General features: G+C 37.8%; 1 protein-coding gene across 2 annotated transcripts in view; it reads right to left on the bottom strand.

Annotated features, from left to right (window-relative positions):
* Positions 1-16,591, bottom strand: part of GRID1 (glutamate ionotropic receptor delta type subunit 1) — a 513,133-nt gene that overhangs the window by 210,373 nt on the left and 286,169 nt on the right. For both annotated transcript variants that reach the window (XM_042863189.1, XM_042863188.1), the window contains exon 4: positions 13,827-14,032. In XM_042863189.1, the coding sequence (XP_042719123.1) occupies positions 13,827-14,032 (206 nt within the window). The remainder of the gene's footprint in view (positions 1-13,826; positions 14,033-16,591) is intronic.

Genomic DNA, 16,591 nt, shown 5'->3' with positions numbered 1-16,591 from the left:
ACCTAGTTATTTTGAAATTTTCTGCTTAAAAATGTAAAACATTTCTACTTTTTCCCAAGCAGCTTTGTCAGGCAGGAGTTGATCTCACTGATTTTTTCTGTTCAAGTTATGCTCCCCAAATGATTATTCAAAACATTGCGTAGGCTCTTCCATTCTCCAGAAGCATGGATCTGTTTAGGTGTCTCTATTCAATAACCCCAAAATGGTGAAACAGACACTTTGCCTCACGATATTCAGAAATGTGCGATGTTTTGACACTTCCTCTCAGAGACTTCATTCAAGTTTGTTTTCCTTTTCAACTGAGCTTGCAGCACTCCATAAATGTTACTCAGTAATCACAAACAACAGCTTCCACATCAGTTACCACTGAAGAGTGTAAGGCGTGACGTCCAGCTCCTGGTCAGGCTCAATAGCTCAAGTGTTCCATGCATGTTCCGTAACAGACTTCTGCACTTGAAGAGCCAGCTAGCACCAGGGTGACTTTTCCCTCTTCACTCTCGCATTAAGGCTTTGACTTTTCCTCATTTTACTCCTTATGTCTTTGCCATTCACAAAAAAATTTGGTGGCAGAGTCTGAGCAAGGGAGGCTTTCTGTACTGTCTCTGTTCCATCTGATCAGCGTTGCAAGTCCCTGCCTGAAACAATAACCAGTTCCAACAGGGTTTTTAAGATACCATTCCCCTCCTAGTTTACAATGAGAAATTTTGACATTGTTTGGAAGTGACAGTAGAACATATTAGAAATGCAAATGTTCTCAATGAGCTGAAATAGAACAACTCTGAGCTCACGCCTTCCCTACTATTCCGGGAATTATATCTCTATTAAAATCCAGTCAAACATTTGAAAAACTGGTATAAAACATACTCAAACGGAATGAAAAAGACAGAAAAAGTTGAAGATGCAAATATAAACTAAATATGAGAGTACCCAAACCACAAACCTGAACATCTGTTGTCTGATGATTTGGGCTATACGAACCCTTCTGAAGAATTTAACGCAAATTGTTCTTCAGAAAAAATATATTTTTTTTTAAATTGAAGTTTTATTCTATACAAACTATCACACTACAGGAAAAAAAATCTTAGGGAAAACAGAGGATGTTGTGAGCACTACTAGGGGAGATGTCCTGACACACAGGTTCCTATGTGCCTTTACACGTCAGACACCTAAGGCTCACTGATGTTCACAGCAGTGCTGCACTCTTCAGGGTCTTATTAAAGGGAGCAGGCAGGGAGAATCCCATCCATACCTTCCCAGAGATTCAGGAGAATTTGGCAGGAAGCTTCTAAGGCCAACTCCTTATCAAAGTTTTGACTCAGCACTCATGCATTCCACATATTTTCCAGTTTGGACACTTTCACTGTGTACTTGGCCAAGGTGAGGTAACCATCTTATGCATACAGTGACACTTAGAGCACCTACAGTGCTAGGGTGCCACTTGGTTATGCAAACTATCAGATAAAATGAACTGCGAATATTTATTAAGTATTCACCCCTGTATCCTGGCAGAAGTGCTAGATTGTTCTGACTTTAAATCAGGGCACATTCAGAACTGACATTCATTTTTATAAAATCCTTGAATGCCAATACATTTTAGAAGTTGAACTGTAAGGTAGTTATTTTGTTTCATTTTTGTTTTTCATTTATTTTATGCAATGATGTACCTCTCAAAATATTCTCTAATAGTTTTAAAGGAAAACATGTTGGGGAACTTGTTATGTTTTCAAATCAGGATACTTTCATTAAGCACACACAGTCATTGCTATGGTTTTGGTATGGGCTTTTTTTTTGAAGGGGGTTGTGCATGGGTGTGCTTTTTCATTTTGCTTTTTTTTCCTTTTCAGTTTGATCTAAAAATAATCTTAACTAGATTTTTTTTAAGTTGGGAAGAAATATTAATTACATATCAAGACCAGTCACTCAAGGTGCTTTCTTAAAGAGTGTCCTTGGAATCCAATCACTATTTGCACATACATTAATAAAAGTGCAAAGCTTTTAAATCTGATTGCTTCAAGTTGAACGGGTGGCTCAGTGCCAAACAAATTGATCTCATTCACAGAGCAAACTATAACTCCATTACACAGAGAGGACTCAATTCAATAAATGAAATACAAATTTTAAAAGTTACCTGAGCAGCTCTTAAAATGATCTGTAGGACTTTACGTGCAAGCTGCATTATTTATCTGAAAATAAAGCCAACCTACTACTTGAAAAGTGCCATAATATTTGACACAGTGTGTATGGGTTAAAGGGTGCGTGTCTGATACAAGAAACACTGGAGTGACAGAAATATCAGCTCCATCAAATGAAACAACTAGAGGTCAATAGTAGCAAAGACATACCTGGCAGTATCAAATGAAAGGATGACCTTTTGGAAAAGTTCTTGGTGTGACATTTAGAAGTTCAGACCCCATTTCAAGTGAATTCAGTAAACTGCCTTCTTTCTCTACAGCCACCTGCCCCAGAGGGGAAAAAAAGGACTAATAATCCTGTATCCTCCACATTTCTGTGCTTTAGGGATAATCATTAGGAAAAAAATCATGAGAAATGAAAATCATTAGAAAAATCATGAAAATATATTTTAATATAGCTCTGATATATATATATATATATAAACAGCAAGGGAAAAAAAAAAAAAAGCCATATGCCATTAGTTTGAAAAACAGCAAATCAATGTACAGAAGTGTGATTTATTTCCTTCTGTGAAAATTTCAGCACAAAGATTTTTCCAGTAAAAAGACAGCACTAAAAACTAAAATTCTATTAGAAATTGCCCTCTACAAAACACAGGTTATATTCTGCCCCACACAAGACACAGTCAGAGCCACTGTTCTTTTATTCCCTTAGTCAGACTGCAAAGGAAATGATCCAAATATCTGGAACATTGACTCCTTTCTCAATAAAACTAAAATGAAAGAATTCTGCACAACGCTGTTCTCTTTACTCTGAGAGGGGATGTGGAAAAGCATCTCTTCTACCTACTGATCTTTTGCTTTCCAATCACTGGGGGACAGAACACAAAGGAAACTTCATTCCCAATGAGAACTGTAGAGACAAACAAGGCCAACTCCTAATTTGTCACTCTGGAAAGCACTCGCTGTCTATCCAAAAACATGCAATCCCCAGCCTAAAGCAATCTGCTGCCACTGCCATCCTCTCCCTTCACTACACACGCAATGCCTTCCTATCTCCAGAACCTTTGAAGATATCTTTCACACAACTCGTATTATAAGAATCAGAAGATACCCCTATGTATACCTTGGCTGTAAATTCTTTTTACTTTATTTCTCTTTCCTGAAGCCAGGAAGCATTTGAGACTTCCTCTTTTTTTTCACACTCTTCACAGTTATACACCCTGTTTGCCCTCTCCCTTTCAGCTGCAGCCCCTTAAACATGCATCTGTTGCCTTGACTCCCTCTCTCCTGATCTCAGGCTAAATCCTCTTCAGTCTGGTTTCTGTCTTCTGTACTTCAGTAAAACCATTTATATTGACATAACTCATGAATTTTTCCTAGCCAAACTCTAAAATAGTTCCTCTTTGACTTGCCAGGTGTTTTAACACAACTGAACTCCTTTCTTCTGGCTAAATGTTATTGTCCCAGCACTTCTCTCCTGGGTTTCTTTCTACACCACTCTTTCAGTACAGCCTTGCTGGGATACTTTTGAATGTTCTTCAAGTTCCCAAGGAAGGTCCCTCATCAATTCTTTCTGTGATCTCCTCTCTTTGTGCTAACTCTATCCAGCAAGCAAAAAAGCAAATAATCCACTGCCATCCTCATGTTGTTCAGTCTTCTTCTACCACTCTGATATATTTTTCATATTCTGCACAGATAAATTGTTAACCTGGTTTCTGGATACTCTCATAAGCTTTATGGGGATAATGAGATTTCTCAATCCTCTCCCTTCAGGGAAAAGGAAATCCTTTTTCTCAGTCAAAACAGACAGACAGAACATCAGACCTGCCAATTTAGACTACAATCCAAGTGTCATCTCTGCCTCTTACTTCTTTCAAAGCCTCTCATCCAGGATAAGCCCAAAATCTCCCAGATTCTTTAGACATAACCTTTCTAATAAACAATTCTTTATATCCATCTGTAATGCTAAAACTCCTTTCCCAGCTCTGATGATATTACATATTGATTACTGCAAAGTTCATCTTTCTGACCTTAAAAACTGCAAGTTCCTCTCATATCCTACAGAAACTTCTGCTGCAAAGAGGATCTCTAACCCCTCACTTTGATCATTTCACCTATTTCTTCACATTGCGTCAGCAGCACTCTGATTATCTGTAACATCAAAGTACATTTCCAACACCATGTACTTTTTATCCCAATATTCCAGGTTACCTATATTTCATCACTGAGATTTTGGTCTTGGTGTCAACTTTCTCTACTCCTATTTAAAATGAAAATAAATAAATAAATAAATAAAAATGTCCACAAATCTGAAGACCCTTTATGTCTTTTCAAAATGCTAATTGCTAGGGTTCTCATACAAAGACTTTTTCTGTCATTGAACAACCTTCTCATCCAGACACTGTCAGTCACCTCTTGTACACTGTAAATTCTTTGGGGACACATGTTCATACAGCATCCAGTAAAACAACATGCCAATTCATAATTATGTACTCAAGTAATACAAGCACAGTATTTATGATAGCACCCTTGGTACTAACAGCAGCAGTAGGAAAATAATTATTCATGGGATTACACTATTTAAAACAAACAAATTAAAAATCAAAGAAAACCAACAACTTCCATCCTTTCGTTGTACAATGTACAAAGGTAAATGAAGGAGCTGGCACATCACGCTTTATGCTGATGATACACTGTTCTATTTGTTTGACACAGAACACTCTTGGCCTGAGGAAAAGACAATCTCATTGCATGGTTATCACACTGTCTCAAGCTATAAGCTTAATTTAATTGGGTCTAACTGCTTGCCCATAATGCACAAGGTAACTGAATATTTCTTCCCTTACATTTCCAGAGAGCTAACATGAGTATTTATTTTGGATTCTCTGGGAGCACTGACATTCTGAACTGCAAGGAAATAACCATCAGTGCTGTCTCCTACATGCTGGCAATGCTACAACAGCAAAGGCTGACCCTTGCACCCATGCCACATGCATAGAGAGAACTTTAAGAGGAACAGAGCACCAGTCCTTGTTTAGGATTAACCTTCTCAAACCAAAATAAATCTAGGCCAAGCTTTTATCTTGCACACAGATACTGCTATACTGCACGCTGCAAGCAATTAGTGAAGTCTTAAATCATTTTCCAAATTAGTTTGAAACCAAAAGTAAATCTTAGGTAAATATCATTTCATTTCACCTACTAAAAGTGATTAAAAACCTCCTCTGAAAAAGATGCAAAGCAGGTGCAAATCATTATTAGCAATTATTACTCATCCCTTCTTCTTAGGATAAAAGGCCTTCTTCTACAACCCCTGAAAAGAGTAATGAATTGAGCCAGTGATTTCCTTAATCCAGTACATCAGGTCTACAAGAGCCTCTTAGGGGAAAGATGACTGACAGACTGAGCAGAAGTCCCAGCTCCAAGTCAGTCCTGGTGCTCAAAATCACTTACAGATGTGTCCATGGAAAACTTCAACCTGTAACTATAATGTGTATGCACTGGTGTTGAAAGTTCAAAAACTGAATGCATTATAATTGCAATATGTGTTTTATAATCCTCAAAGTCAAGCTACCGTAACACAGTAAGCTGAACAATTCACTGAAGGTTTATGGAAAGTTAGGACTGGAAAATGGTGAATAGCTTTTGTGTGAGCATTACATTTTTCTGATTTTTATAAGAAGAGTGTGTATTTTTTTTCATGAAGCTCTATTGCTTCTGCTAAAGTCTTAAAATAGGCAAACACTGGTATAGTGATGAAATGCAAATGCAAGAACATATTTTAAAATTAATCATCTATAAGTAATTAGTAATCTCTGCCTTCTGGTAAGTGACAGATAAATTGCAGAAAATTATCTTTGCTATGAACGATAAAGTCATCTGCAGATTTACAGTATTTTAGAGAAATGGTTCACAGATATTAATGCATTGTAATGACCACAGATACACCAGAATATTGTATTTAACCTTCCACTGCATTAAAAAAATATATATATAATCTTTGACTTCAAATTACACAGCATTCCAAGAGTCAGCTGAGCAATCTGAAGTAAAATAATCTGATAAAAATGGCCTTTGAATATAAAGGAGTTAGGAGAGGGGATGTTTTCTGGTAGTTTCATTTTTTTTCAGTGCTCACTGAGACTTGGTCTCTTTCAGCTTATAGAAAGGCTAATCCTGGATGCCATTCAAGACAGTACTAAAGAAAGTGAATCACACGTTGCCCAACAGGCCATTTTTGTGTTTCCAAGACATTAATAGCTTTTCTTCTTTAAAAACAAAGCCAGGAATGCAGTTCTACCCAACAGCCACAATCATTAGAATAAATCTGTGCAGAGAGCTACTTCTGGAACCGACCATGTTAACACAAGCGGGAGGAACCCATTAACCCAGACTCAGCACTACATTGACACCAGTTTCCAGACACCGGTGTCAGCCTCTGTACTCTCCCACTACACTGACATAGCAGCCTTTCCAAGGCCCTTCCATACAAACACACTACTTTGCACCACACTGTTCAGCTCCTATATGTAAGAGTGATGCTCAGGAAATATAAATATACAATGGATAAGGGAAAAAAAAAAAAATAGAGAGAAAGAAAAAAAAAATCAAGCTTACAAGTCAATCAGAAATTTCTTTTAAAAGTTTGGACCATTTTATTAGACAGATATTTGGCACAGTTTCCTTTGACCTGACAACCATACTTTCAGACAGCAGAAAAATTTTTAGAAACTGCATCACATCTAACAACTCAAAAAACTGCAGTGGAAAAGTACCCAAAATTGCGCTGACCGTTAAGAGTTTCAAACATTGAGAAGAAAATTCCAAGAACTTCCTAAGCTGTCAATACTTGCCAGAGTTAGAATATCAAAACCCAGCCTCGTGTTTGGCAGACAACTCTTTCATAGGGAAGTGGTGCTCCCTCAGCATTCTCCAGAGGTAAAATCCAGGTAATCACATGCAGGTTGAGTAAGAAAGAACACAATCATCTCAAGATTCAGTTCTTTCCTCCTTAAAGCATCACCTGATTCCCCGCAGCACCAGTTCCTTGGCTTGTCCCACAGCAGTCCTACAGCAAAGTGGCTTCTCCAGCCTCAAGCATTTCTGATTTTACATCGATTCTAAGCAGCCACTTCTTATCACTAGATTGCTCCAAGCGCCTCAAACCATAGCATGCAGTTCTGAGTCACAGTCCTCCACCATAGAGAGAGAGGATGACACTTCTTTGCAGCACAATTCACTAAGAAGCTTTGTCCATTTCACTTAAGAGCAATTTCAGCAGCACTTCACTTAAAACTTCTATCCAAGAAGCACTGAAGGGATTGCTCACAACACTCATCTCTGTGAGACTTCAGAAGGAATTTCCACGAAGTCATAGTGGAAATTTCCTTGTCAATAACATCATGATATTCTCTTTAGATGGGTCTTTTCCCACATTATTTTTCGCATTTCCACCTTCTCTATCTGGAATAGAAGCTGTATGTCTTGCATTGTTATTCCTTCAACAAAGGAATCAGTTTTGTTAAGCCACAACTATGCTTCTGTCAGATGCTTGTTCTTTTCACACGCTTAATCCACATTAATTGTTAACTTTAACAACTGCTTATTGCTAAAAAAAACAACAAAAACAAAACATATTTTTAGGATGCCCATTCTCTCCTATCATTATATACCTGTTCGTTTCCAAATTCTTGAGTTTATTGTCTGTTCTCCACTTGCTATACAGTTGCCATCCCTTTCACTAGCCCTTCTGCTTTTAACCCTGTGTTCAACATCATCTTTCCAACACAAGAATACAGTCTACACTGTTACCTGATGTCACTACCTTGTTCCGCTTTGTAACAGGACTATTTCAGCTGGACTCCCTTTATTTCTCCCAATGGAAATTTAAGATAAACTTGCTTATCCTTTTTTTTTTAAAAAAAAATTTCCTTATGGAGTTAATTATGTTTTCTCTGCCTATCTTTCTGGAATATGGTTTCAGGCAAAATAATAGGCCTATAAAAGATAACAGACGACTCAACATTAATATCAGTGAAAAAGGAAGGCTCAGGCCTTCATGAATTTCTGCTGCTTGTGTCTCAAACCCCTTCTTGGAGTGCACTGCATTATACTGATTCTGACCCTGCCCAAAGAGCAAGAACAACCAGTTCCTGTATATACTGATCTAATGACATTAAAAAAAAAAAAAAAAAAAAAAAAAAAGTGATGTTCTATTCATGAGCCCAGTCAACAGAATAAAAACAGGAGATAAAATCCAGTTCCTTCAGACCAGACATTTTATCTGCCATACTGACAGATTTAATAAGACTGCTAGTAAAGCCGTTTTTAGACTCATAAGGACTTATTGCAACTCTTGCCAATGGACTCAATCTCCATAGTTTTTTTGTCAAATGTTACACAGGCCTCAAAAAACTGTTGTGTTTTATTATTAGAGAAGTACAAAATGGGATGCAAGCCTCACAATTGCAACACTCAGTTTCAAAATTTGATGTAACATTATAGCTGAGTCAAACAGAAAGGATTTTTTAAAGTATAATCACTTAAGCATACCTGCAGTAGTATTTACATGAACCTGTGTAAGCATTTAAAGAAGTAATTTATTCACCAAATTATGGCTTTATTTTCCTCTCTTCAGTGTGCCCATAAATCTATAACATAAGTAAATGATTGCTCCAAACATATGCTTGCAGTGATCCCATATCTTGGATCATTCACTGTTATATTTTTTGTTTACTGGGGTGTTTTTTGCTTATTTAGGTTTTTGTTGTTGTTGTTGTTGTTGTTTGTTTTCTTGTTGTTAGTCCCAAATAAGTCTGCTTCTAAGTCAAATTATCCCAAAATGGGAAGCTTTGTTTTCAGTCAGGTTGTGGCAGTTTAATGAGGTTTGTTTGGGTTTTAATTATAACTAATACTCTCTTTAACCACAAAGAGTCTTACTGTATTGCAGCTGTCAACAACAGCACACATGATTACAGCTCTGAGGAAGAAACAGAAAATCAGATGGGGATTTGCTAAAAATCAGGCAGGTGTAATTTATCTTGAAGTATTCTACTACTGTACAGCTATTATTTCTAACTTCTGTTACCAGCACTCACAAATCATTACCAGCTCTTTAAACAAAGGAATTACCTTCTAAAAACAGAAGAGGCATAATATTTTTCCCTGAAGTTATTCACCTGTATTTCAAGATGTTTATATAGTGTATATAAAACAGAAATACAGACTAATACACTGTACTTTTGCAATGTAAATAGAAAAGACATATATGCCAATATGAACTACCAAGAAAATCAGTATAAAACTATTTTTTTCCTGCTTAATTCTGAGAAATAAAAGACTTCGTTTCTTACAAAAAAAAATTCACACATTTACTTGTGGGTGCAGTGTTCAAGATGCTATAAATAATTCCTGCAGCTCCTATCAAGTAATTGCATGTCGGTAACTGAAGAAGGGAGAGAAGTCTGAAGCACTGGTCACAAACAAGTGCCAACTGGGTGTACTCCAGGAACAAGGCACTCAGCAACTCCGATGACCAGAAATGAAGGAAGGCCACAAATCACTGTGAAATAGTGCATAAGCAAAAAGCAGAATCTCTTTTTCTTCATTTTCTTTTTTTTTTCTTCCTTTTACCTTTAAAGAACCAGTCACACACGGGATATGAGCGAGAGAAAAAGAGTAATCATTACTTTCCATTGAGTATGCAGAGGTGACTACATAAACAGGGCAGAGATAAATGACAACTCTAACAAAATTTGTAACACTCTGGAAGTGGAAATCTTCAGCTGCTGTTGGGATTGCAGTGATTCAGATTATCCTGCCTCAACAATTCAGAGTTTTAGCATTAATTTTTAATGCAATTAATCTGCTCTCTATTACACATTTTTTATTTTTGCTTTTGACTTGCTTGCAGTACTAGGCATATGACATGCAAACTGCTCTGCTTCCAGCTGGCATGCTGCAGTGATACGCATACATAGTGGGCACCTTACTGCAGTAAGCTTACTAGCTTACAGGCAGGACAGTCTTACAAGTAATAATATCATTCTCAAAGACCTATCTAAACAGAAATGTTTTGCACTTCACTGAAGCTGCCAAAAAAAACAAGTCATGCTGAGTTAAAGGTTTTATAAAGCCAAGAATTCCTTCTTTTTTCAAATCAATAACCACATGCAACTGTTACAGTTTCTGCTTTACTGGTTTACAAAAGTACAAGTGATAACACTGGGAAGTAGGATGACTGAAATCTATAAAGCAACTGATGGTCACCTATGGTTTTAAAAAAAAAAAACTCATCAAAATATACATCCCAAACAAACCACAAGTTCTGTGAAGAAGAAAAAAAAGAAGCCTTAGCAATTGTTACTGCAGATCTGCAATAGAAAACTTAAGAAATCCTAACTTAAAGATCTCTTTCTCCTCTTCAAATACACTGTGTAAAAAATGTGCGAAATCTAAATTTATTCGCACAACAAATGTTTTTTGATAGGTCTTCAGGAGGACCCCTGGGTCATCTAGCACATCCCTTCAAACGTGTTCAGGAAAGATGGCAGCACTAAGCTACCCAACCGTTTTATTTAGCGTGCTCTGGAATGCCCTGAAGGACAATGCCTTGCTGACCTCTTGCCAACCACTCACTATGTCTAATTGACCTCCCTGGGAGAAAACTTGCCTTGTTTAGCTTCAGGTCATAACTTCCTGTTAGACTACCCATCATCACCTCAAATAATTCCTCCTCCTCCTCCTCTCATGTTTCTTCTCAAATATGTCAGTTATACTCCCGTAGGCAGGCTGTATATACTGTGCTCCTGAGACCTGTCTTCACAGGTCATGCTCTCCTATCCTTTTATCATTCTTGACACCAATCTTTGAACTGTTTTCATGTCTCCATATACTGCAGAGCTCTTAATGATAAAAGCAATCCCTACAATGTACTTCTAGTTAAAACCAAAAAAACATATCCATTGGCAAGTGGAAGAGTCAAGGCAGTACCCAGCTGCCTCTATAGGCTGGTCTTACAGAAGGGAGCCTTCTGAACCTCACATCTTGGCATAGGGGCCAAAGACAGTAACAGCCGTGTGTTCCCCCCTCCATCTCTCACTGAATTTTCCTCTTTTCTTTCTATGTATTTCCTTGTGAGGAAATCACATAATCTAGTCTTCAAAAAAATAATAATTTACCACTGCTCTTACATGCTCACTTGTAGGTGAGAATGGTTTTGCGTGCAAACTGAACAGTGGCACCAGGCCAAGCACACAAAGGACTCCTGCAGGTGGAGCCAGAAGCAAGTTTTTGGTTTTTTTTCCTCTCTTCCTCCCTTCTCTCAGACTCTCAGCAATTCAGTAGCTTAATAACCAATGTTTAAAACCTATGAAATTGTCAGTAATCTCTGCTGCAGTAAGGCTGACACATCACAGAATCTGGCACTGAGAATACAAAGCCAGAAAAATAAAAACAATGTTTAAACGAAAACCAAGAGAGAAAATCCTAAAATTGAGTTCTTCTGTGCTTTCGAAAGGCTTTCATATACGAGATTTCAGAGTCCTCTAACTCTAGATCTCATCTGAAATTAGATGGGATCTCTCTTGCCCACCCAAGAGATGATGAGCAGGACTAAAACATGGATCCATATTTTTAGAGGGAAAAATGTATCACTTTCAATATCAAACAAGCAAAATAAATCTTGTGCCTGCTTCAAATGACTGATGGGGATGACTTCTGCTTAGAAAAAATTGTTACAATCATTCATGTCAGGGTTCACAATCCAGACAGTCTGAGAATGTCTCTTATTTTTATTATGCATTCCACAAGAGGGTCTGTATGAAACACTTGAAAATGAAAATCAAGATTTATCATTTAACCAACAGATTTTGAACAAAATTGGCTGAAGTTTTTCCAAGAGACTTTTCCTCAACTACAAAATATCAACTAATCTCAATAAGGAATCTCTGCTACATACAGAATTTATGTTGCCAGAAATTGTACATGGGATCACAAAGCAGCCGAGGCTGGCAGGACCCTCTGGGTCCATCAGGCCAACCCTGGCTCCACCAGAGACATATAATCAGCAGCTCTTACTGCCTATGTCCAGCCGCCAGTAGTGAGGGATTCTTCCCTACCTCTTTTGAGAGCCCCTGTCAAAGATTTACATTTTCTTTTATAAAGCTTTTCTGAATCAATCAAGATTCAATATAGGAAGATTGCCAAATAAATTACTTCTCATTTCTACCTACAGTTGAACTCCTGTAGGGATCTGGAAATATATCAAGATCATTAGCCTTAATGCCTATAATAGACACTGCTTTAAGGTGAAGTGAGTAGTAAAACAGTTTAATACATTAGCCCCTACGCTCTGGAGACTTGCAGAGTCCTGGCCAGGCTTGCTTCCTGATAACATTTGCACGAGTCTGGGACACTGAAAGGCAACAGACCCTCTTGCTGGTGCACATCATAATAAAACACACATGACAATTTCTTTTCAATACCTGGCTTGGAAATTTTGTGAGGATCCCCTGGAAAACCAATTTCACCTATCATTGCTGGAGGTCTACTGTGAAGCACATAACACTGCTGACTGAGCTGTGCAAGCTAACTCTGCATCTAAGACACGAACTCCCTTGTTCCCCGACTGAAAATCCTTCTGCACGCACAAACACATCTGAAATCTGTCCCTGTGCTTAGTCCTGCTGAAGCTACTCCTTTGCCATGTCTACATACGATAAAATTAACTCCATTAGTTTTAAAATTACCACTGAACATAAATATGGAGGATTTACTTATGCTGCTATCTTAAAAAAAAAAAAAAAAAAAAAAAAAAAAAAAAAAGCCCTAATGAGCTAACTTGATTTTTCAAAAAAAATTCATTACTTTTTAAGTTTAGCAGACTATGATGTGGCAGAAGTAATAATTAGAAATAGGTCACATCTATATTTTAATTTCTTGGTTCAGCCTTATCCCTGGTTGGCTAAAAAAAAAAAAAAAAAAAGCCCAGTTCTTCACTAATGAACATACATAAAAGTTAGGCTGAGGATCCAACTCATATTCTCAAATCTGACATATAAAAAGCTCTGCAAAATAATCCATTATTTAATATTTTAAAGACTGGATAAAACTAATTAGTGCCAAAAATTAGCCCTTAGCACAACATTAATTATGAGTTTGCCCAACAGCCACAACCCTGTCCTAATGAGCATTAATGACTCCAAGAAATCATCAAGAAAAAGGCAAATATACAATTCCTATATTGTACTTGATAAAACACTGTGATTCAAATGCCAAACATCAGTAATGCACACTTTTGCAACAAGTCTGGGGATTTCCAGAGATTATACTCCCAAACATGTTATGTTTCATTTCTAATATACCACAGTAGATTTTCAAGTCACTTCACACAGTGTTGAAATCCAAGTACTGGTATGATAGACAACCAAAAAAAAGAATAATTTCCCCACTGAACTGTGTTTTATATTGAAAGTGCCCATCTGGCCACCACCACCCCATTTGCATTTTCTGCAAAGTTTGCATTAAATGAAGTACATTACATTTTTACACTCTGAAACTGATCTGACAAAGAACATTCAATGCTTACCAACCATCCCTGTCAAAATCTACCACTTCCAAAAACCCAGCTAGGTATCACATAAGTCATCATATACATTCTTGAAATGTTGATAAAAATAATTGTTCACTGACCTCATTAATAAAAGTCTGGGCTCCCCGTGGGCTTAGAAGTAAGATAGCCCTTCGTAATGTGTCCCGATAGCGGTTCAGCTCTTCTGTTTTCATTGTAGTGAAAAGGTTGGCAAAGACTCTGCTGATGTTCCTGTCCACTTTTTGTAATGACACATCAAGTCCCAGCCTGGAGGCCTGATCAAGAAATCCCTGCAGTCCGCGTATATCTGTAACACAGGAGCAAAATAAAAAAAAAAGAAAAGAAAAAGACCACTGCATCAACCTCTGCCAAGCATCACTAGGCAAGCATCACTAATTAGGTGGAAAAATACTCCTTTTTTTCTGCAGTGCTGTCAGAATATCATTGCACACAGCCTCACAGGTCTAGAGCAGCTATTGCCCATAGCTCCCTTTCATAGGTAATGGCAGCAGGGAAAACCCATCAATTCCGTTCCCTGGAGGTTTCTGAAGCACTCTTTGAAAGAGCAGAACACATGGCTGCATGGCTGTGGATACCTCCCTTCAGCAGTTCAAGGACACAGGGCTGAACCCTGCTGAGAGACAGTCCCACCCCAAGCAAACCACAGCTCAAATGCAGAAAGCCAACAGGAGATGGCAAAGCAGGGGGATAAAGATCTCACCTCTAAGCCTCCCTCCTTCTTCTTCAACTTGACTAATGTAATATCATGCATGCTTTTCTCTTAAAAAAATTAAGATGTGCAGTGTATATGCAGCCCTCCTTTTTTCTTCCCCTTCTACAAATCTATGAAACGGTACACAAAGCTCCAAAGTGTTAGGATATATTAAACTGTAAAAAATATAGCATTTCAATATGGGAAATTATGCAAACAAATCCTTCAAAAACTGTTCATTTGAGCTCTGCCCCTCAACTTCAAGCTGACTGAACAAAATAAGTTTTGCTAACCCAATTTGTTAGGACATTAACATGGAAGAACACATTTCATTATACTTTCATGCTGAAAACTGCTGGTTCAAACTGTACTCTGTCTTCATGACTACCAGCATTTTTCAATAATAAATGTCTGAGTTTTTATTTTGTAGAGAAATTTCAAGCAAGGAAAAGGTCAAAGCTTATATCGAACCAGGTTGCTCTCATTATTAATAGTGACCTGACAGCAGCTGTATCATGTCATAAGGAGCCCTTAATTTTATTTCAAACATGTATAGCTTGTTTTGATAAGAAGGTATTTTTAACTCTCCTCACATTCGCTTCTCACACTTTTATTATGAAAGTTCCTGGGTGAGACTGTACAGTGTAAGTTAGAGAAAACATCCAAATATGTAGCCTTTTTAAAGCAAGAAGAACAGAGCATTTGGGACAAACAGTTTCATGGAAGGCAGCACTGCTGCTTCGTTAAATTGCAGGGGTTGCCCACTGTAACTGTAACAATTTTTATCTCAAGTACGTGAAGAAACTGGAAATATGCTGACTGATGTGACCCACAGAACCTTGAAACACAAATGCAGCCATAGCTGTTGTAGCCAATGGACAGGCCCAGGGAGGATGCCTCCATCAGGGCAGTCTTACCCCGAGCCTTTCATACACAGCAAACATCTCCATTCCCTCGAGTACCCCTGGACACAGAACCAGGCAGCTGGCAAAGAGGAGTGGGCATCATCTTTTTTCTTTGAACCCAGACACAGCTCTCCTGAGCAGGGTGGGTGCTGGGGCAGAAATGGGAGAGAGCCAGGTTCTACTCTTCCCTTCAAGCTCAGTTTCATTAACTCACTACCCCACCATCCTCAGCACATCAGAGAGATATTTACTGCTCTCTCTTCAGAAAACTTTATTACAGCACTAATGATCTCTGTATCTATAAACTAGATTGTAAAACCTGTTTTTGTTTGTTTAATTCTGAAAATAAGAAAGTTCTCTCTGATAAAATTTTTATTATCAATACCACAAGGCACCAGTGAAGAGAAGGGATCAAAATCCAACCTTATTCCTTGTTGCCTCATATGAATAGGCTCTTAGATCACTACCAATCTTGGTGTGACATGATCATGAAATACATAGATGAGCTTCTTTTATCTTTCCCCACAAGTGTTGTATGAGACATAACAAAAGTAACATCTTGCCAGGTTGCACAAGCTGAAGGTCTTAAGTCCAACATCAATTAAGTTACGTAGTAAATACTAGATCCAAAAGTAAGACACTGAAAGTTTCCTCCAGTATATTCACACTTCTATCTAAACATGGAAATGATCATTAATGTGATTCACTCAGATTCAGGAAAGAGTCACAATTACGGAGAAGCTTCAGAAAAGAACAGAAATGAAGCTAGTAATGTGATGACCACAGTAGACTTAACTTGGACAAAGCCGCTGAGATGATGCCTTCAGCCAAGCCCATGCTCAGCATGGTGCCCTCATGGGGTTCTGCTGGTGACACAGGCAAGCCCACAGCAGCTCTGCCACACACAGGTTATTTGCTAGGCATGCTCAGTCTCCAAAATCCTGAGTCACTGAAGAAAGGATGGATTGGAATACGCCAGAGGAATTCAGCACTCGTATAACTGCTAAATATTGCAGGTTGCTGAAATAATGACAGTGACAAACAACTGTTGTCTACAGGTTAAAGTATTTTATTAACGTTGTCAAGCCAAGTTTGGATTTTACTAATTTAAATTCAATAAACTTGTGTTCGTTCCTATACATATGCTCACTTAATGGGTCTGTGATACTAGAAAACTATTTTTTTAATGCTGTTTAGTCTTTCAAGAATGACTTGAATGACTAGTGCTTGACAAACAGTAACTAAATAT

This window comes from Lagopus leucura, unplaced genomic scaffold (assembly GCF_019238085.1).
Source record: "Lagopus leucura isolate 7727_CA_CO unplaced genomic scaffold, USGS_WTPT01 Super-Scaffold_739, whole genome shotgun sequence".
In the NCBI taxonomy this organism is placed as follows: Eukaryota; Metazoa; Chordata; class Aves; order Galliformes; family Phasianidae; genus Lagopus; species Lagopus leucura.
This window is presented reverse-complemented; position numbering and strand designations above follow the sequence as displayed.